Here is a 20,781-nt window from a genome sequence, read left to right as displayed (position 1 = left end):
TTGTTTCAATTATCAGCCATCGGACATGGCGCAGCTACCACGGATGGAAGGAAGGAGAATGGAGAGGAGAGGAAAGGCAAAAGTTTGAGGCAGAGGAAGTGGACTGTTGCACATACCGTCTCCATGTGTCCCACCTTCACAGTACACTGGTAACAGGACTTATGCATATGCAGGTCTGGCTATTCCAACCGCTAGAGACCCCCACGCGGTGCCGTCGAAACCAAATGAGCTCGCTCGTTAAGTTGGAGCTCATCTCCCCTGGAGTCGGCCAGGTGCTTCCGACCAGCAAGCTTGTCGCAGGCTTGTTTACACCTGGGCAGCTGGATGAGGTCATGGATGTTCTAGGCCTAGCAGCTGATCGGGGGCGGCATGCCCCTAGACACATTGCTGATGTGATTGGTCTACACCGTGGAACCTAGAGCTTACCATTGGTCAGTACCCATTGCTATGGGGGGGAGCATGGATGTTCAGGGGCTCCCACTTCTTCCTCCTTTCACCGCACGTTGGGTACTTATTGATATTTCTATCTCACTCCTCCTCACAGCCCTTATTTCCCTATTTGGACGTGAATGGGGGCCTCTGCCTCATCCTCCCTCCATCATTCAGCCCCCATCTACCTGGGTGGGAGATTGAACGAGAAAGGAGAGCATGTGTTTGCGCTAGTGTGTGTTTGTGTGTGTCCTACGTTTTGTGTGTCTCCAGACTGGCAGAGGGAAGTGTGTCTGGTGTACCATGTGTGTTGCGTGAGGTGGGCAGGGTGTGTCTGGTCTCTGCCATCCTAACAATGCCCTCCAGGGGGGGAAATGCTTGGCTTGGTCCTGGAATCCATCAAAACATACTCCTCTCTTTGTCTAAACACTCCCTTTCCTGTCCGTAGCCATAAATAACAGTTACACAATCTCTTATGAATAGGGCCCTGAGCTTTTCCTAAACAGTTTACACAGTGAGGAACAATTCTGGACCCTAGTTAACGTCGTTTCTCTTGCCGCACAAGCCGTCTGTTACGTAGCAGTAATTCTTGAGAAGCTTGTTCACCTGGTTAGTGAGTTGTGCGTGACGTTCTCTGACGAGACGGGCACGTACTACGGTGCGGCGAGTAGTCGTCAGTCGTGGCTAACGGACAGGAACCTCAATAGCACAGCTGCGACGTTCTTCCGACCAGAAGAAATTTGGGTCATAAGATGGACAATAGATTTTGATCAGCATCGTTATGATCAGCATCGCCATTCTCAAGTAGGCACAGAGATCTCTCTTCATGCCCTTTTTAACAGTTGATCCAGCGCCTACATTGTGTCCAAGGTCGAGCCTATGTTCTTTGGCTGAGAGAGCAGTAGGGCTGGGAATTGCCAGGGACCTCGCGATACAATATCACAGTACTCAGGCGACGATGCGATTTTTCTATATGCATCACTGTGATTTTTAAATGTTTTTATTGCGAGTCGACGTTCCGAACATATTGCTCACCACATGTCTGCTGCAGAGGGGCAAGAGCCATGAGAAGTTTGGATCGATCGTGGAAATAAGTGCCAAAAAAACAAATTGGCTTTGTATTTAAATAGATGGAGAACAAGCTATGAATGAGTTTTGGGGCAGGTACAGCAAATTGGCGCAAAAACAATATTGCGATTTATTGTCAGCTATACAATATAACATGAGAAATAATATCCCCGTAGGTAGATATAAAATCACCCATCACTAGAGAGCAGTGTCATGGGTGTCAGGCTACATTATCCACACAAACAAACCCAGTGAGATGACATGCTTGGCTCTGTGTTAGTGAGTTTAGTCTACATATCTCTTGTGGGCCAAGAAATGATCTGGAGCGTGGACTCTCTAGGGAGGTGGGCCTTTCAACCTCTCTCTGTCTCTCTGTCTCTCTCTGTCTCTCTGTCTCTCTCTGTCTCTCTCTCTCTGTCTGTATTATTGTTTTTGGTCATATGAACCATGAGAATGGTTACACAACATCCCTGGAAATGGACAAAGGGGATTTTGTTGTTGGAGGAAATGTACATGTTTTTGGGCCTAACACGTGACTGCGGTCTGTTGACTTCAGTGTTGTTTGAACAACATTAGCCAGAGATGGTATCAGTCCTTAAAACGGGGGGGTTGGCATATTTTAGATTAGATTAACTTGAAAATGGATCTTGACATTCGGATTATTTTGAACTATGAGATGTTTCTAATTTCTCACACATTCTGTCCATTCTTCCTGTCATTTCTGTCAGAAAACCCCCGTTCACTCTCCTACACATCCAGACTGGAATGAGGGATATGCCCATCTCTGTGTGTGTGTGTGTGGCCCTCGTAGGAGCATAGTGTACATACTTGGCCATCTTTTGTGTGTGTGTCAGGGCTTGGAACTGCTGGGGGTTTGCGTGCACATTCCCTCTAGTGGGAATCTGTATCTGAACGGCCTGGTTTAGAAGTGAATGTGCTGGTGCAGAGCAGCCATGCCCAGCCACTACAACCACCCTACACCATATTTCCCTAAACCCCTTAACCCTACTCTCGCTACCTCTTACTCTATACTCCTCACTAACTTTGCCCTGTGTCCTTCCCCCCTGAACGTAGGAGAGCTGACGTTGGTTGTTGTTTCTCTCTTATATCCCGGAGGAGCTCTGACCTGTCTGTCTGTCTGTCTGTCTGTCTGTCTGTCTGTCTGTCTGTCTGTCTGTCTGTCTGTCTGTCTGTCTGTCTGTCTGAATTTGGGTAGGCTACTTTAAAACAAGTTAAGACGTGCCTCGTAAAATGACAACAAAAAACATCCCAGTTTTAAACAATTCCCGTTATGGTTAATTCGTTTTAAAAATTTTGACTGCCTCCGCTCAGATTGCAAGGTAGGTGATGTTTCCTTGGGCAACGGGCACTGGCCTATCTCTCCTGTCGGGAGGAACGGGGACTGGCCTATCTCTCCTGTCGGGAGGAACGGGCACTGGCCTATCTCTCCTGTCGGGAGGAACGGGGACTGGCCTTTCTCTCCTGTCGGGAGGAACGGGGACTGGCCTATCTCTCCTGTCGGGAGGAACGGGGACTGGCCTATCTCTCCTGTTGGGGGGAACGGGGACTGGCCTATCTCTCCTGTCGGGAGGAACGGGCACTGGCCTATCTCTCCGGGAGGAACGGGCACTGGCCTATCTCTCCTGTCGGGAGGAACGGGCACTGGCCTATCTCTCCTGTCGGGAGGAACGGGGACTGGCCTTTCTCTCCTGTCGGGAGGAACGGGGACTGGCCTTTCTCTCCTGTCGGGAGGAACGGGGACTGGCCTTTCTCTCCTGTCGGGAGGAACGGGGACTGGCCTATCTCTCCTGTTGGGGGGAACGGGGACTGGCCTATCTCTCCTGTCGGGAGGAACGGGCACTGGCCTATCTCTCCTGTCGGGAGGAACGGGCACTGGCCTATCTCTCCTGTCGGGAGGAACGGGCACTGGCCTATCTCTCCTGTCGGGAGGAACGGGCACTGGCCTATCTCTCCTGTCGGGGGGAACGGGCACTGGCCTATCTCTCCTGTCGGGGGGAACGGGCACTGGCCTATCTCTCCTGTCGGGAGGAACGGGCACTGGCCTATCTCTCCTGTCGGGAGGAACGGGCACTGGCCTATCTCTCCTGTCGGGAGGAACGGGGACTGGCCTTTCTCTCCTGTCGGGAGGAACGGGGACTGGCCTTTCTCTCCTGTCGGGGGGAACGGGGACTGGCCTTTCTCTCCTGTCGGGGGGAACGGGGACTGGCCTATCTCTCCTGTCGGGGGGAACGGGGACTGGCCTATCTCTCCTGTCGGGGGGAACGGGCACTGGCCTATCTCTCCTGTCGGGAGGAACGGGCACTGGCCTATCTCTCCTGTCGGGAGGAACGGGCACTGGCCTATCTCTCCTGTCGGGAGGAACGGGCACTGGCCTATCTCTCCTGTCGGGAGGAACGGGCACTGGCCTATCTCTCCTGTCGGGAGGAACGGGCACTGGCCTATCTCTCCTGTCGGGAGGAACGGGCACTGGCCTATCTCTCCTGTCGGGAGGAACGGGGACTGGCCTATCTCTCCTGTCGGGAGGAACGGGGACTGGCCTATCTCTCCTGTCGGGAGGAACGGGCACTGGCCTTTCTCTCCTGTCGGGAGGAACGGGGACTGGCCTTTCTCTCCTGTCGGGGGGAACGGGGACTGGCCTATCTCTCCTGTCGGGGGGAACGGGGACTGGCCTATCTCTCCTGTCGGGGGGAACGGGGACTGGCCTATCTCTCCTGTCGGGAGGAACGGGCACTGGCCTATCTCTCCTGTCGGGAGGAACGGGGACTGGCCTCTCTCTCCTGTCGGGAGGAACGGGCACTGGCCTATCTCTCCTGTCGGGAGGAACGGGCACTGGCCTATCTCTCCTGTCGGGAGGAACGGGGACTGGCCTCTCTCTCCTGTCGGGAGGAACGGGGACTGGCCTCTCTCTCCTGTCGGGGGGGAACGGGGACTGGCCTTTCTCTCCTGTCGGGAGGAACGGGGACTGGCCTATCTCTCCTGTCGGGAGGAACGGGGACTGGCCTTTCTCTCCTGTCGGGGGGAACGGGGACTGGCCTTTCTCTCCTGTCGGGAGGAACGGGGCCTAAAGTATGTCGACAAAATCGAGCCTTTAGACGTTAATATGAATTATCCTACATTATATTTGTCGAACATGACTGGTGTTAAGTGCCTTCGGAAAGTATTCAGACCCCTTGACTTTTTCCACATTTTGTTACGTTACAAGTTTATTCTAAAATGGATTTAAATGATTGCTTTTCCTCATCAATCTACACACAATACCCCATAATGACAAAGCAATTTTTTTTTTAATGTGTGCAAATTGAATGCAAATAAAATACGGATATCACATTTACATAAGTATTCAGACCCTTTACTCAGTACTTTATTGAAGCACCTTTTGCAGCGATTACAGCCTTGAGTCTTCTTGGGTATGACACTACAAGCTTGGCACACCTGTATTTGGGGAGTTCCTCCCATTCTTCTCTACAGAGCCTCTCAAGCTCTGTCAGGTTGAATGGGGAGCGTCACTGCACAGCTATTTTCAGGTCTCTCCAGAGATGTTCTATCGGGTTCAAGTCCGGGCTTTGGCTGGGCCACTCAGGAACATTCAGAGTTGTCCCGAAGCCTCTCCTGTGTTGTCTTGGCTGTGTGCTTAGGGTCGTTGTCCTGTTGGAAGGTGAACTTTCGCCCAAGTCTGAGGTCCTGAGCAGGTTTTCATCAAGGATCTCTCAGTACTTTGCTCTGTTCATTTTCCCTCGATCCTGACTAGTCTCCCAGTCCCTGCCTCTGAAAACCATCCCCACAGCATGATGCTGCCACCACCATGCTTCACCATAGGGATGGTGCCAGGTTTCCTCCAGAAGTGACGCTTTGCATTCAGGCCAAAGAGTTCAATCTTGCTTTCATCAGACCAGAGAACCCTGTTTCTCATGGTCAAAGTCTTTAGGTGCCTTCTGGCAAACTCCAAGCGGGCTGTCGTGTCTTTTTACTGAGGAGTGGCTTCTGTCTGGCCACTCAACCATAAAGGCCTGATTGGTGGAGTGCTGCATAGATGGTTGTCCTTCTGGAAGGTTCTCCCATCTCCACAGAGGAGCTCTGTCAGAGTGACCATCAGGTTCTGGTTCAACTCCCTGACCAAGGCCCTTCTCCCCGATTGCTCATATTGGCTGGGCTGCCAGCTCTAGGAAGAGTCTTGGTGGTTTCAAACTTCTTCCATTTAAGAATGATGGAGGCCACTATGTTCTTGGGGACCTTCAATGCTTCAGAAATGTTTTGGTAGCCTTCCCCAGATTTGTGCCTCAACACAATCCTGTCTCAGAGCTCTACGGACAATTCCTTCGACCTCACAGCTTGGTTTTTGCTCTGACATGCACTGTCAACTGTGGGACCTTATATAGACAGATGTGTGCCTTTTTTAATGTTTTGTAAACTCACTGTACATTTTCATACACTTAATAAAGGGGAATACCTAGTCAGTTGTACAACTGAAATGTGTCTTCTGCATTTAAATCAACCCCCCTGAATCAGAGAGGTGCGGCGGGCTGCTTTAATCGACATCGTCTGAAATCTAAAAATTCCACCCTGTTCCTGCCCGCAGCCCACTGGCCGCCTGTCCGCTGTCCTATACACACGCACACTTCCTGAGCAAACATAGGCGGCGCCAGCTACCATCTCTCTCTCTCTCCGCCATCCCTTTCTCCCTCTGCCCTTTTCCATTACGGAGTCCTGCTTCCCTCTATTCGCCCCTCCATCTCTCCCTCTTGCACAGTCTCCCTCTGTCCCTCTGCTTTGCTGAGAAAACATTGGTGGGGACAGGGTGTGGGTGTGGGACAGCCTTCGTCTCTCCCTCCTATTTCATCCTCCCTTTTCCTCCCCTTGCACAAAGTCCTTCTCTTTCCCTCACTCTCCCTCCCTTCTGCTCTCCATTTCTTACACAAGCCTCCTCTTCGCGCCTCCCTTCGTCACATTCCTCCCTCCTTCCCTCTCTCGTTAGTTGTCCCTCTTCCTTAGCCTAACTGCTACACAGAGCCCTTCTCTTTTTCTCTCATCCAGAGGTGTAAAGTACTTAAGTAGAAATACTTGAAAGTACTACTTAAGTCGTTTTTTGGGGTATCTGTACTTTACTTTACTTTGCTATTTCTATTTTTGATTTACTTTTACTTCATGACATTCCTAAAGAAAAGAATGTACTTTTTATTCCGTACATTTTCCCTGGCACCCAAAAGTACTAGTTACATTTTGAATGCTTACCAAGACAGGAAAATGCTTCTGAAGAGAACATCCCTACGGCCTCTGATCTGGCAGACTCACTAAACACATGCTTCGTTTGTAAATTGAGTGTTGGAGCGTGCCCCTGGCTATCCATACATAAAAACAAGAATGGTGCAGTCTGGTTTGCTTAATATAAGGAATTTTGAAATTATTTATACTTTTTACTTTTGATACTTAAGTATATGTAATATCAAATACTTTTAGACTTTTACTCAAGTAGTATTTTACTGGGTGATTTCACTTTTACTTGAGTCATTTTCTCTTAAGGTTATCTTTTACTTTTACTCAAGTATGACAATTGGGTACTTTTTCCACCGCTGCACTCATGCTCTCTCCCTTCATGCCTCCCTCTACCTCTACAGTCTCCCTCTATCACAATTCAAGTCCAATGCTCATAAGAAGCGTGATAGTGACGATTGGGGTGTGGGGATGAGGATGGTCAAACCGTGTCCTGCTGAGTTCACGTTGACAAGGTAAGCTGACAAGGTAAAACATTTCTTTCTGCGCCTGAGCGAGGCAGTTAACTCGCTGTTCTCCGTCCGCCGGAGACGTGGACGTCGATTTAAGGCAGCCCTCGGCACCTCTGATTCAGAGGGGTTGGGTTAAATGTGGAAGACACCTTTCAGTTGAATGCGTTGTTGTACAACTGACTAGGTATCACCCTTTTCCCTCTGACATGCTGTCTGTGTTCGACCTCTGGCGCCTGTCCTGATGCCCTTCTGTCTAGTGGTCTGTAGTTCAACTGCTCCAGTAGCAACATACATGAAGCTGCTTTTTAAAGGAAGTATGTCTCACTTCCTCTCTCTCTTTTAGATCAATGTTTTTTTTAAAATGTTTTATATATATACTACTGTTCTTCACGTGGTAACAGTGACGTGAAGCCAGCGTCTCCGCTCTCTGTGAACCGCAATGCTAGTGGAAACTGACTCGTTTAGTTTTTCCAGCCTTGACTGGATGCTGGAGCGTAGAGCTGTGAAAGTGGTGGGTTAGGTTCAGCTTTCAGGGAAAGATGCGCACACACACACACACACATACATCATACAACACCCTTCAGCATCCACGCCCTCATAGGAGCAGACCTGGAAATGGAGAATGGGGGAAAAGTTTCTGTCAGGGTCTGTGCATAGATACAAAAAAATGATGCTTTTCTACCTGGTGGGTGGGTACCGAGACCTTATTCCATTTGACTGGAGAGGCCTCTCACCTCCTCGCCCTCTAGGAAAAGGATAAAGTAACACTTTTACCCGTAGGTTCTGATCTAAGGTCAGTTTTTGTGGGGTTTTTTTTGTTCCTTGTTCAGGTTAGGATTGGAAAGAAACTGGTCCTTGGCCTGAGAGACAATTTTATATCTAGGCTACATGAGCTGACTATTGGTATTGTACTGAAATATCAACTGCAGTGGCTGGTAACCTGCCTGTAGGTGGTGCTATTGTTTTTACAATGCTCCCCTCCTGAAGTGAACACTCACGGCTCAACAAGTGCTCTCATGCTTAGTGTATAAAGTCTGCATCCCTCATGGTTGCAAAACCATGTATCTTAAGACGAGTTTCAGAATGGTACGCTCTTTTTCTGCTGAAATGATCATCTGGTTTCAGTGTTTTTTTTTCCCCGTACAGTTTATTTAGAAAAGTTCAGTCGATGGGTGTGATATGTTTTTAGGGAGTCAGTGTGTACGTGTGTCCTGGCTCGACCCCCCCCCCCCCCCCATGGCCCTCCCCAAGTTGTTGTTACTGGCGCCCTATCATATTATTCCTGAGAGAAGAACATTCTTCTCCTTGTTGTTTCACAAGCACTTCTGAGAAATGGGAAGACTGTGGCCTTGGGGAACCTATCCCTTTCCTTCAGAACACCAGGCGTGGTGACACGCGCACACTAGAGGGGAAATAACAACGGTTTTGTCGATTTAAAAAAAAAAAAAAATGTTAAAGAAATGTTTCAATAGCTTTCTCCCCCCCTCTGTCACAACTCTGGGTTGCCAGATCTGCACCTCTGTCCCCTTTTCTTCTACCGATAATCGCCAGGTACTGTTAGTATGACATGACCAAACGCATTAACGCAAATTCCACAAATATTAACTTTTAGCAGGGCACACCTGTTAATTTAAATGCATTCCAGGTGACTACCTCATGAAGCTGGTTGAGAGAATGCCAAGAGTGTGAAAAGCTGTCATCAAAGCAAAGGGTGTCTACTTAGTCTCAAATATAGAATATATTTTGATTTAAAACTTTTGGTTACTACATGATTCCATATGTGTTATTTCATAGTTTTGATGTCTTCACTATTATTCTACAATGTAGAAAATAGTCGAAATAAACAAACACTGGAATGAGTAGGTGTGTCCAAACTTCTGACTGGTACTGTAGAAAGAGGGCTCACCTTTGTATCTGCCATAATGGCTGGCTACTTTAAAATGGTGGAATCCCTCAATGGCAATGTCCATGCTGAAATGGGTTCTAGCCATCCAGAGCCCTCTTTCTACCTCTATGGTCACCACCCACAGCAGAGATGAAGAATCAGTCTACCTGTCTGTCAAGTGATCATTCAGCAGACATATCTGGCACCGGCTGTCGCCGTCAACGCAGTATTTTCCCCACAGGTGTTGTTTGACAGGAGGTATTTGGGGAGTTTTGTTATCAAAATGGCTGCCGTTGTATCACTCGGAGGTGCTACACACTGGTGGTGGGTGAGTCAGAAGTTGACCCCTAAGAGCAGATCCAGGATCAGCCAAGCTGACCCCCCCATTGTAAGTAACCTCCAACAATTTATCAGGAGCGGAACATCTAACTGACCTTAGACCAGAGCCTTGGGTTAACTGCCAATGTTCAGATATCCAGGCAGGGAACCCGACGTGTTCGTTTTGTCTGGCTCTCATTGCAGAAGTCTACTCCCCTAAGTACAGCTCTAGGATCTGCACGTTCCATCCTAACCTTAACCTTCTTGACCATTTATCAAGACCATCTCATAGCTGACCATCTGACCTCAGACCAGTGTCGTGGGGTCCACTGACCCTGCAATGCTGCTCTCATTCCAGCTAGGGTTGTGACGATACCAGTATTGCAATATTTATTTTTCCCATGGCAAAAATGAAAAACCCCAAACTTTTTGGTCCTTTTAAAAACCTGCTGTATGTAAAATATTGTGTCCTATAGCTTGGGGAAAAAATTTGACTCTGGATAGCAAAATGTTTGTTTCCAACATTAGGGCTGTTTTCCTAAAGAAGTTGTTTTTATGTTTCCTTGCCACGATACTAGCGAGTATCGCGAGACTTGTATCGTCCCCGGCTCTAATTCCAACCTCTCACCTGAAATACGGCCTGGCTGCCTCCACTCGGAGTGGAGGTGGAGAGGCAGAGAGAGGGGGATGAAGATGGGTTTGCTGACAGAGGGGTTGGAAGAAGACAAATGGAGGGTGAAAAGAGAAGGCAAAGCGATGGGGGTAGAAGGAAAACCCAGGGAGGAAATGGAGAGTGAGAGACAGACGTATGGTTGCCGTGGTGATGGCCAGGAAGTGAGTGATGACCTGGATGTTTTGGCTGAGTGAGGCTGAAAGCAGCACGGTGAGGCGTCTCCTCTCCCCTGTCTGTGGAATGTAGGGAGAGTACAGAACACTGAGCCAGGGCATGCTGTGACAACCCCCCCCCCCTGTTACTCTTTTAATCCATTCCCTCTCCTCCCTGACCCCTTCTTTATTAACTCTCCTCTTTTCACACTCCTTTCGATCCTCACTCTCCTTTCGCTTTGCCTCGTCCACTGCCCATCTCTTCTTTCACCTCTTTTCGCCCTCGCTCTCACCCCTGTCCTTTCTTATTCCCCCCCCCCTTCGCTCCTCTTCGCCTCCCGCTACTTCCCGTCCTCTAACCCTTCCCCCTCCCTTCCCATCCCGTTACCACCTGATATCATAGTTAGTCCAGACTGAAACTGTAGCTATGGAAACAGACAGACATGAGGTCTTGTAGTTGTCATCTAGTCCGGCTCCATCTTGTCATCGTCCTCTCTCTCTCCTTCATCGGTCACAACTCCGAAACTGTTCACAAACCAAGATGGCTTCCCCTTCCTTTACCACTCTCAAACATCATCAGGTGCCCGGGTGCCACCTCTCTCCTAGAACCAGCTCCAATCCTAGAAAAATGAGCTAGCAAGAATGTTATTTGACCTTTCACAGTCTTTGTTGGTGATATTAATGGGGTTATAAATGTGGCTGTAATGAAGCAGTAGTCATTTCCATAAATGTCAGTCGTTGAATGTTGAGAGGACGTGTGCGCCCTGGGCACGTGCACCATCCAAAGTAAACGAACAAAAGTACCGACAACTTTTGCAATGTACCCTTGTTCTTAGAGTTGATATCCTGTCCCCCCCCATTTCTCCTTCTGCGAATGCTCCTCTTGCCCCGTCTCTGTTCTTTCTCTCTCTCTGTTCTCTTTCCTTTGTTTAGCCAGGCTGGGGAGGGATAAAACAAGGGATGACATGTCGGTGCCCGCCAGCCCTCCCCCGGCTGGAATGCAAGGCACGAGGCAGAGTAGATCAAGGCAGAGGGGGAAAAATTGTAATATCTTCTGGCCCCCTAGGTGGCCACTGAAAGAAATGCATACCAGGGGGGGGTGGTGGGGGGGTCGTAAGAGAAAGAAGCAAAGGTAGGAATTTACAGAGTAAACTGGCCTATGTTTTAGAAACGATACACCTGTATAGACAAACTGACCCCATATCTTCAGTTCAAAATGTGTTGATAGCAAAGGACAGTTTGCAGTAGGCCCTCATTTAGCAGCCAACACACGGTGTATTGTAGAGGGGATGAGTTGAACGTCTGAGGTAGCGTGTCAAGCAAGTTCAGCAAACAAGGTTGACCTCTGTCAGTTTAAAGGTACACTCCCATTGACTTGCTACTTTGCTGTGTTTGCTAAGGGCAACATGTATGCCAAACAAAAACCCATTGATTTTAAAAGTTTAACAAAATATACAACTCTATGCGCAAGGACTAATTTTAACAATTTCCACTGAAAACTAATTTAGTGAAGGACTGTGCAGATGCGAACGTTAACGAAATTACAGTAAAATCTCCCTCAGGTTTTATGCATGTTTTCCAAAAACCTGAAATACTTGCTCTGAATTAAGATGAAAATATGTCTGCAGAAAGGGGGTCAGCTATGACATGGCCCATTGAGTTTGGTTATTGAACTACAGGAAGAGAAGTGGAGGTACCTCCGGTAACAGAATTACGTCATTGGTCCCTGATCTGTACTTCACAGAAATGCATTATTATGGATATGAATGTCATTCTCATGTTTCACAAGTTTGGACATCACAGTGAAGTACAGTAGAGTATTGTAACATGGAGTATAGTGCAGTAGAGTATAGTAACACGGAGTATAGTGCGGCATAGTAACATGGAGTACAGTAGGGTGTAGTAACGGAGTATAGTACAGTAGAGTAACATGGAGTATAGTACAGTAGAGTAACATGGAGTATAGTACAGTAGAGTAACATGGGTATAGTAGAGATAGTAGAGTATAGTATCATGTAGTATATTAACATGGAGTACAGTAGAGTAACATGGAGTATAGTGCAGTAGAGTATAGTGACATGGAGTATAGTGCAGTAGAGTAACATGGAGTACAGTACAGTGTAGTAACATGGAGTATAGTACAGTACAGTGTAGTAACATGGAGTATAGTACAGTACAGTGTAGTAACATGGAGTACAGTAGAGTATAGTGACATGGAGTATAGTGACATGGAGTATAGTGCAGTAGAGTAACATGCAGTAGAGTAACATGGAGTATAGTACAGTGTAGTAACATGGAGTATAGTACAGTAGAGTATAGTAACATGGAGTACAGTAGAGTAACATGGAGTATAGTACAGTAGTGTAGTAACGTAGAGTATAGCAGTGCTTACCAACCTGTGCAGTGCGCAGGAGCTGTCAGGCTTTCAACCTACTGTTGAAAGTTGTAATAGTAGAATGCACAAGGTGCCATTTTGAAATAGGGTAGTGGATCAGTTTTCTTCTTGGCATTGCATACCTTAGAGCTATTTATAACTTGTCATATGTCCAAATCAACTAACCAATGTCAATGTTTTTCAGCCCGTAGATTTTGTTGTCATGTTTTATTACCCCTTTTTCTCCCCAGTAGTTAGTTTTGTGCCATGGCTGAAACTCCCGTACGGACTCGGGAGAGCGGAAGGTCGAGAGCCATGCGTCCCCCGAAACGCTACCTTGCCAAGCCACACTGCTTCTTGACACACTGCTCGCTTAACCCCAAAAGCCAGCCGCACCAATGTGTCGGAGGGAACACCGTACAACTGTCCACCGACGTCAGCTTGCAGGCGCCCGGCCCGCCACAAGGAGTCGCTAGATCGCGATGAGACAAGGACATCCTGGTCGGCCTAACCCGGACAACGCTGGGCCAATTGTGCGCCGCCTCATGACACAGCCTGGGATCTAGCCCGGGTCTGTAGTGATGCCTCAAACACTGCGATGCAGTGCCTTAGACCACTGCGCCACTCAGGAGGCCTTGTAATGTTTGTCACTCAACTATAACATGAATACACGTTAGACATGGCAAAATGTATAAAATTGCTATAAAACTGCAAAATTCTCTGCACCCTATGACAGAATGTGTAGATGGCAGTACATGAGCTTTAAACCTGCGAAATGTTCTCCCCACCAACAAGAGAAGCGTGAGCGGGCATTGCTCAGTGGGTGCGGATGCTGGTTACAGTAAATGGAAAGAGAGGGCTCATGGGTAGGTGTCAGTAAGAGCTGGGAGAGGTAACATTAACTGGAAGGGGGGGGGGTGTAGTTGAAATTTGGTCAGTCCACCCTGGCCTTGATGTTACCGTCCATAGATGGATCGGACTGGACTAAATCTGAACCTATCATAGACGTATGTTTGGATAGAACAGTACCGTACCGTGAGTCGAGCACAGTGCAATTCAGGACTGAGTACGGCCCAGTCCAGTCCAATGCAATAGAGCACAGCAGGGTAGAGTTCAGTTCACTACAATAAAGAAAAGTAACAGTAACAGGAGACACTATGAGCTGAACATAACAGTATGTCAGTGGAAGAGAGGACAGTAACAGGAGACACTATGAGCTGAACTTAACAGTATGTCAGTGGAAGAGAGGACAGTAACAGGAGACACTATGAGCTGAACATAACAGTATGTCAGTGGAAGAGAGGACAGTAACAGGAGACACTATGAGCTGAACATAACAGTATGTCAGTGGAAGAGAGGACAGTAACAGGAGACACTATGAGCTGAACATAACAGTATGTCAGTGGAAGAGAGGACAGTAACAGGAGACACTATGAGCTGAACATAACAGTATGTCAGTGGAAGAGAGGACAGTAACAGGAGACACTATGAGCTGAACATAACAGTATGTCAGTGGAAGAGAGGACAGTAACAGGAGACACTGAGCTGAACATAACAGTATGTCAGTGGAAGAGAGGACAGTAACAGGAGACACTATGAGCTGAACATAACAGTATACCAGTGGAAGAGAGGACAGTAACAGGAGACACTGAGCTGAACATAACAGTATGTCAGTGGAAGAGAGGACAGTAGCAGGAGACACTATGAGCTGAACATAACAGTATGTCAGTGGAAGAGAGGACAGTAACAGGAGACACTGAGCTGAACATAACAGTATGTCAGTGGAAGAGAGGACAGTAACAGGAGACACTATGAGCTGAACATAACAGTATGTCAGTGGAAGAGAGGACAGTAACAGGAGACACTGAGCTGAACATAACAGTATGTCAGTGGAAGAGAGGACAGTAACAGGAGACACTATGAGCTGAACATAACAGTATGTCAGTGGAAGAGAGGACAGTAACAGGAGACACTATGAGCTGAACATAACAGTATGTCAGTGGAAGAGAGGACAGTAACAGGAGACACTGAGCTGAACATAACAGTATGTCAGTGGAAGAGAGGACAGTAACAGGAGACACTATGAGCTGAACATAACAGTATGTCAGTGGAAGAGAGGACAGTAACAGGAGACACTATGAGCTGAACATAACAGTATGTCAGTGGAAGAGAGGACAGTAACAGGAGACACTATGAGCTGAACATAACAGTATGTCAGTGGAAGAGAGGACAGTAGCAGGAGACACTATGAGCTGAACATAACAGTATGTCAGTGGAAGAGAGGACAGTAACAGGAGACACTGAGCTGAACTTAACAGTATGTCAGTGGAAGAGAGGACAGTAACAGGAGACACTATGAGCTGAACATAACAGTATGTCAGTGGAAGAGAGGACAGTAACAGGAGACACTATGAGCTGAACTTAACAGTATGTCAGTGGAAGAGAGGACAGTAACAGGAGACACTATGAGCTGAACATAACAGTATGTCAGTGGAAGAGAGGACAGTAACAGGAGACACTATGAGCTGAACTTAACAGTATGTCAGTGGAAGAGAGGACAGTAACAGGAGACACTGAGCTGAACATAACAGTATGTCAGTGGAAGAGAGGACAGTAACAGGAGACACTATGAGCTGAACATAACAGTATGTCAGTGGAAGAGAGGACAGTAACAGGAGACACTATGAGCTGAACATAACAGTATGTCAGTGGAAGAGAGGACAGTAACAGGAGACACTATGAGCTGAACATAACAGTATGTCAGTGGAAGAGAGGACAGTAACAGGAGACACTATGAGCTGAACATAACAGTATGTCAGTGGAAGAGAGGACAGTAACAGGAGACACTATGAGCTGAACATAACAGTATGTCAGTGGAAGAGAGGACAGTAACAGGAGACACTATGAGCTGAACATAACAGTATGTCAGTGGAAGAGAGGACAGTAACAGGAGACACTATGAGCTGAACATAACAGTATGTCAGTGGAAGAGAGGACAGTAACAGGAGACACTGAGCTGAACATAACAGTATGTCAGTGGAAGAGAGGACAGTAACAGGAGACACTGAGCTGAACATAACAGTATGTCAGTGGAAGAGAGGACAGTAGGAGTACAGCACAGTAATTCCGGTACGGTAGTTCTGTTACCAATTTGGTAGCGGAATTACAAGCTTGAATCACTTAATTCATAAACAAAATTGATATCAGTAAAATCACTGTGTCATTGGTAGGTCTACCATTTACTTGTTACTTCTGTTGTCCGGATTTGCCTTTTGTGTACACCACACACACACACACACACACACACACACACCTGACACATAAAGACTATAAATATTGTTACATACACACACTGGCACCTTCTAGGGCACCTACAGGATTGCATTTCCCTGGTAGGTCACAGGGTTCAGTGTTTGAGTAGATCCTGGGCCGTTAGGAACTCCCACAGATATTAAGACCCTCAGCCTGCACTGTTTTCACTGGCTAAGTCCTTACCTAAACACACTGCACTGCGCACTCTCACACACAAAGACCAGAGAGTCACCCAACTCCACTGTAGCGTGGGGGGGGGGGGGGGGTGCCCAAATTCTGCCATTCCATTGGTCACTACACCAGTCATTCAAGGTAATTCTACAGTGCCATTGGCTATATCATGGGGTGCAAGGGGTGGGACTGAGCTGTTGCCAGGCCCGATGCGCGTCTGCTGCTGCTGTGAAGAATCTGTGTTTTCTTTGTCTTAAAATGGTGGAATGTCTGTCCGCGCAGGGGACCAGCCAGCTCGGCCAATTTTATTGAAGGGGACAAGGGTACTAGCTTTTAGTTTTGACGTCAACTACGCACATTTTGGGTGGAGATTGGAAAACACCTTTTTTTGTTAACATGAACCCCATTTCAAAATGTTTTCTCCCAGTTATTTTACATAGCCTAGTAATTGACCAATCAAGTTTCGGGTTCAGTTTTGGCCAAAGCTTTTGACCTTGGCTTCGTCATGTTTTCTCACGGTTGTTCGTTCTATTCTGAGTGGCTGTGATTGTCACGTCCTTCATCACGGCAGAGTGAATCGCCATTTTTATTTTTCGTTCACCGGCGTACTCGTTACCACCACACCCTTTTCTGGTCCCTGACGTAGGCTTAAATATTTAAATAACATGAAACGCTGTCATTTTCCCATACCGCCGTTTTGTTTTGCTTGCGTTGTCTCTCGAGTTGGATGATAGTGTTTATAGATGGTTTATTGAGCATCAGCCATCAGCTTGACTTTACCTCACCGTCATTCCTGGAGCAGCCAGTCATAATTCCTGGTCATTGACGTCAGTGTTTCCAGCAACCACCTTACGCAACTCTTTTACCACCCCCCCCCCCCACGTTGTATTTCAATGAGTAATTTGTGTTCTTATTGAATCTGGGCCTCAAAGCAGACACTGTGGTTTCCAGGGATGCTCATCTTTGTTCCACAGAATATGGTTTATGTCCGTTGTCCTAGGTGTGCGCTTCTTCCATGGAATGGCGAGAGAGCCTGAGAATTTTTTGAGTGTGAGTTAATGGTTTATGTGTGTGTGTGTGTGGGTGGTACGGTTAAACCAGGCGGCACGGTGAGTGGAGCCATGTCTTGTCTCGGAAGAAGCTGCTGTCGGTGACGTCAGCAGTAGCTAAGAATCATAGTCTTCTCTCTGTCCGGTACACGAGGAATGTGTCTGACCGCAGATTCCACCCACGTCAAATCTTAGGCTACCTGAGAACTGTGTTTATTTGTGTGAACGATTCCAACTTGTAGGCTAGGTCTGTAGTTGGGGCCTTCCAGGTAGAAATAAAACCTCTATGTTGGGTCACATTGCTAACTACATTAGCCAACTTTTTTTGAACTGCAGAAACGACAGCAATTCATTAGTTGTAGTTATCAGCATAATTTAGACCCAAATCAGCTCATGTACAATAATGGATTAGTACTTTCCAGCAACTGAGTTGCTTTTTAACTCCAGGAACAGTACTTCATTAAGTTGTCTTTGACCTTGAAGCCTGATTGAGCCCTCGGTCTTGAATGGAGTTCATTCTGAATGCAGAGGCTCTGGCTGTGGCCCAGTGGTCTTGAATGGCTGCCTTTCTATTTTAGGTGACTGCTGATGTAATAGCTGTAAGCAAATGGATGGAAACTTTTTTTTTTTCCATGACATTGTTTTTCACTTCAGTGGTCACCACCTCAGGTAGGGCCCAAAGCCGTTTAGAGCTGTTCACCCATGGCCCTCTCTGTCCTCACCACCTCTTTCAATCTCTCCCCTTCCCTCTCTCCCCCTTTCTCTCTGGTCAGTATAGACCAGGCAGAGGTTATAAATAGCTCCTGAGAAAAGGCCCTGGCCTGTCCTGGCCCTCTCTCTCTTTCTCCTCGCCACAGCAGCAGCCATTCAGAGCGATGATGCCCCCCCCCCCCCCCCCCCCGAGTGAGCTCTGTCTTGGGGGCCAGGTGGGGAGACATGACCCCAAGAAGGAGCCACGCTGGCAGAGCGTGCAGATGGACCTGTACATGGCCCTTATCAGACCACCTCACTCTCAGATACTTGTAAGATGTACATGATAGGGGTTCACAGCCACCACAGCACACAAACAAGCAGGGTCTCTCTCTCTGATGCACACAAGCATGTGAAGACTTTTCAAACGCACTGATTGACCCTGACGTACTCAGACCCTTACACACTGACTCTCTGTGAGATATATACACATACACACACACACACACACACACACACACACACACACACACCGATTAGTGTGTCTTTGTGAGCGTCCATGCTACAGCAATCCGCTGGTATGTCTCACATCTGCAGCTGCATGCCCACTGGTCCAGCCGGAGAGAAGGGGGGGCAAGGAGAGAAACCTGCGCCCATATTTATAGTGTCTCTGAGTAGGAGTGCTGATCTAGGGTCAGTTTTGGATTTTAGATAATAATGAATTACATTATATTGACGGGGGGGGGGGGGGGGGGTTACTTGATCCTAGATCAGCACTCTGAGATGCTTTAGAAGAGGAAAGGAAGAGATAAAATGGAGGGGGAGAATGAAAGATGGGGAAAGAAGTGTCTGAGGATAGTGGGGAGAAAGAAAGATGTATGCCTTTTTTATCCACGATCCTTTGTAGCCTGACTTTTTTTCTTCTGTCTGTCTTCACTTTCTTTTGCCGTCACAAGGCCGTAGTAGGCCTATTTCAAGATTGCTTTGTACTCGCAATGTTGAGGATCGATATCAACCAAGTCCCGATTGCGTAATGCCTCTATTCAACCCGACCTCAGACTTGCGCCGGAACGACGACGCCGCCGCCTCAGCCTTCACACTCGTTCTTAATTGGGGGCTTTCAGAGCTGGTTTACCTCACCTGTACACCACCAGTCCTGTTGTGCCAAAGTCAAGTCGCTACATGGCCATCTACTGCCTCATCTCCCGGCCTCATAGTGAAGTTCCAGGTGAGGTTTGAAGTCAACCACAAGAATGTGGCCTCGCCGTCTCAACATGTAGCCTATCACGAACCAACCACGTTCTGCTGTCTAGTGAGATGACTCGAGGCCTGTGCAACAAATATCTAGGTCATTGCTGCCATCTAATTGTACATTTTAATTTTTTTTAATTTTATTTTAGGATTTTTTTTTATCCAGCTGGGTGGTACATAGTAGGGATAGCCTCAGGCTGAAGAATTTTAGAGTACTTCTGTTTTAAACTGATAAGACCACTTTGTGTTTACAATATGTTTTTGGTATTGTTTTAAAGTTGTTACAGAAGAGTAACGACAGTTATTACTATGGTATAACAAAAGTTACAACTGTCACAGTAGATGGGGTATTCATACCACAGTGTGATCATTATTAACTAGAGTACCGTTATGGCTACTGTGTAGCACAGAATCCTGAACATGTAGCCTCCAGACCCACCTGGCTCTTTTCGTCGCTGCTTTGCGACAGCGCTTCAAGGAAGAACATGGACCACGTCCACATGAGCAAGCTGTGACGTCCTTCATTTCCACGGGCGCCGATGACGTTGATGGCCATTTTAAGGCAGCTCCCCGCACCTCTCTGAATCAGATGGGGTTGGGTTAAATGCGGAAGACCCATTTCTGTTCAAATCATTCAGTTGGTCAAGTGACTAGGTATCCCCCCCCTTTTTCCCTTATTGTGGGGGTTCTGGTTTCGCACCTCAAGGACTCTTCTCTCCCCGGATTGGCTGCAAGTGGAGAAGGGTGGGGGGGGGGGGGGCAGTTTGCGAGAGCCACAAATAGGTTTCTCTCTTCAGGTCTTTTGTAACGTTAGCCGACCGTCCAATTTTTTTTGGAAGTATTTCATTTTGCAGCCTCTTCGGAGAGGAACGGTGTGGCGAGAGACGTTGTTTTGAAAAGTTCTTTTTTCTTTTTCTTCCACTCAGCTATGGTCGGAGATTATAGTCCCATTTCAGCAGACAATACGGATATGCACTCACAGAGGAACTCGAAAAGCGGATTAAGTTGTAAAATGGTCCTTCAGGCGGTGGGCAAAGTATTAAGGTAAAAAAAAAACGTATTTTGGAGTTGACTTTTCCGTGTAGTTTGCTCGTTCGACGGTACGCGTGACAGCAGCATGCTTGGTTTATAGTGGAACTTTCCATGGGACAGCAGGAGGAACATCCAAATCAATGGCTTATTTTTGGGAAATACAATTTGGTTTAGGCTACGTTTTATAAGACGCGTCTGCGTTTGCAATTTACAAAAAAAGAACGGGTTTATTCTGCATAGTATATGCTTGTTGGTGTGTTTTAGATGTAATTCTGATTTTAGAAAAAAAAGAAATGTACCGTTTTGGATCAAATGTGAACAAAGTAGGCTCTAGACTCACTGTTAACATGATACGGACGGTTGGTGTAGAAGCAACAGTGTATCCACGGTGTGTGTGACGACCAACATCGCTACCGTGTGAGAAGTATGTAACGTTAGTGTCCTTTTCATGTCGTTAAATATTCGACTCTAAATCAGTTCTTGGTTCGAACTATGCCCAACTTCCATTCGTTTAAACACAGGCCTACTGTTTTCTCGTCTTAGTATTGTTTACAGCTCACAATTTAAAAAGGAAATTGCTGTGTGTCTTAAACTGCAATTACAGGCTTTTCGACTCTCAGGTTCCAGGTTAACAGC

The 20,781-nt window shown here is 47.2% G+C and overlaps 1 protein-coding gene across 5 annotated transcripts in view; it reads left to right on the top strand.

Moving 5' to 3' along the window:
• LOC106561048 (MOB kinase activator 2) overlaps positions 1 to 20,781 on the top strand; it is an 83,496-nt gene that overhangs the window by 44,095 nt on the left and 18,620 nt on the right. The window contains exon 2 of one of the 5 annotated variants that reach the window (XM_045688099.2): positions 7,131 to 7,241. The exons of 3 other annotated variants lie outside the window; for them this stretch is intronic. In XM_045688099.2, coding sequence (XP_045544055.1) covers positions 7,131 to 7,241 — 111 coding nt within the window. Of the gene's footprint in view, positions 1 to 7,130; positions 7,242 to 19,874; positions 20,158 to 20,781 lie in introns of those variants that run through there. One more of the 5 variants, XM_014124626.3, reaches the window with a different exon arrangement.

Source organism: Salmo salar, chromosome 10, assembly GCF_965601325.2.
Source record: "Salmo salar chromosome 10, fSalSal1, whole genome shotgun sequence".
NCBI lineage: Eukaryota > Metazoa > Chordata > Actinopteri > Salmoniformes > Salmonidae > Salmo > Salmo salar.
The sequence above is the reverse complement of the archived record's forward strand: the minus strand, read 5'-3'. Positions and strand labels throughout refer to the sequence as shown.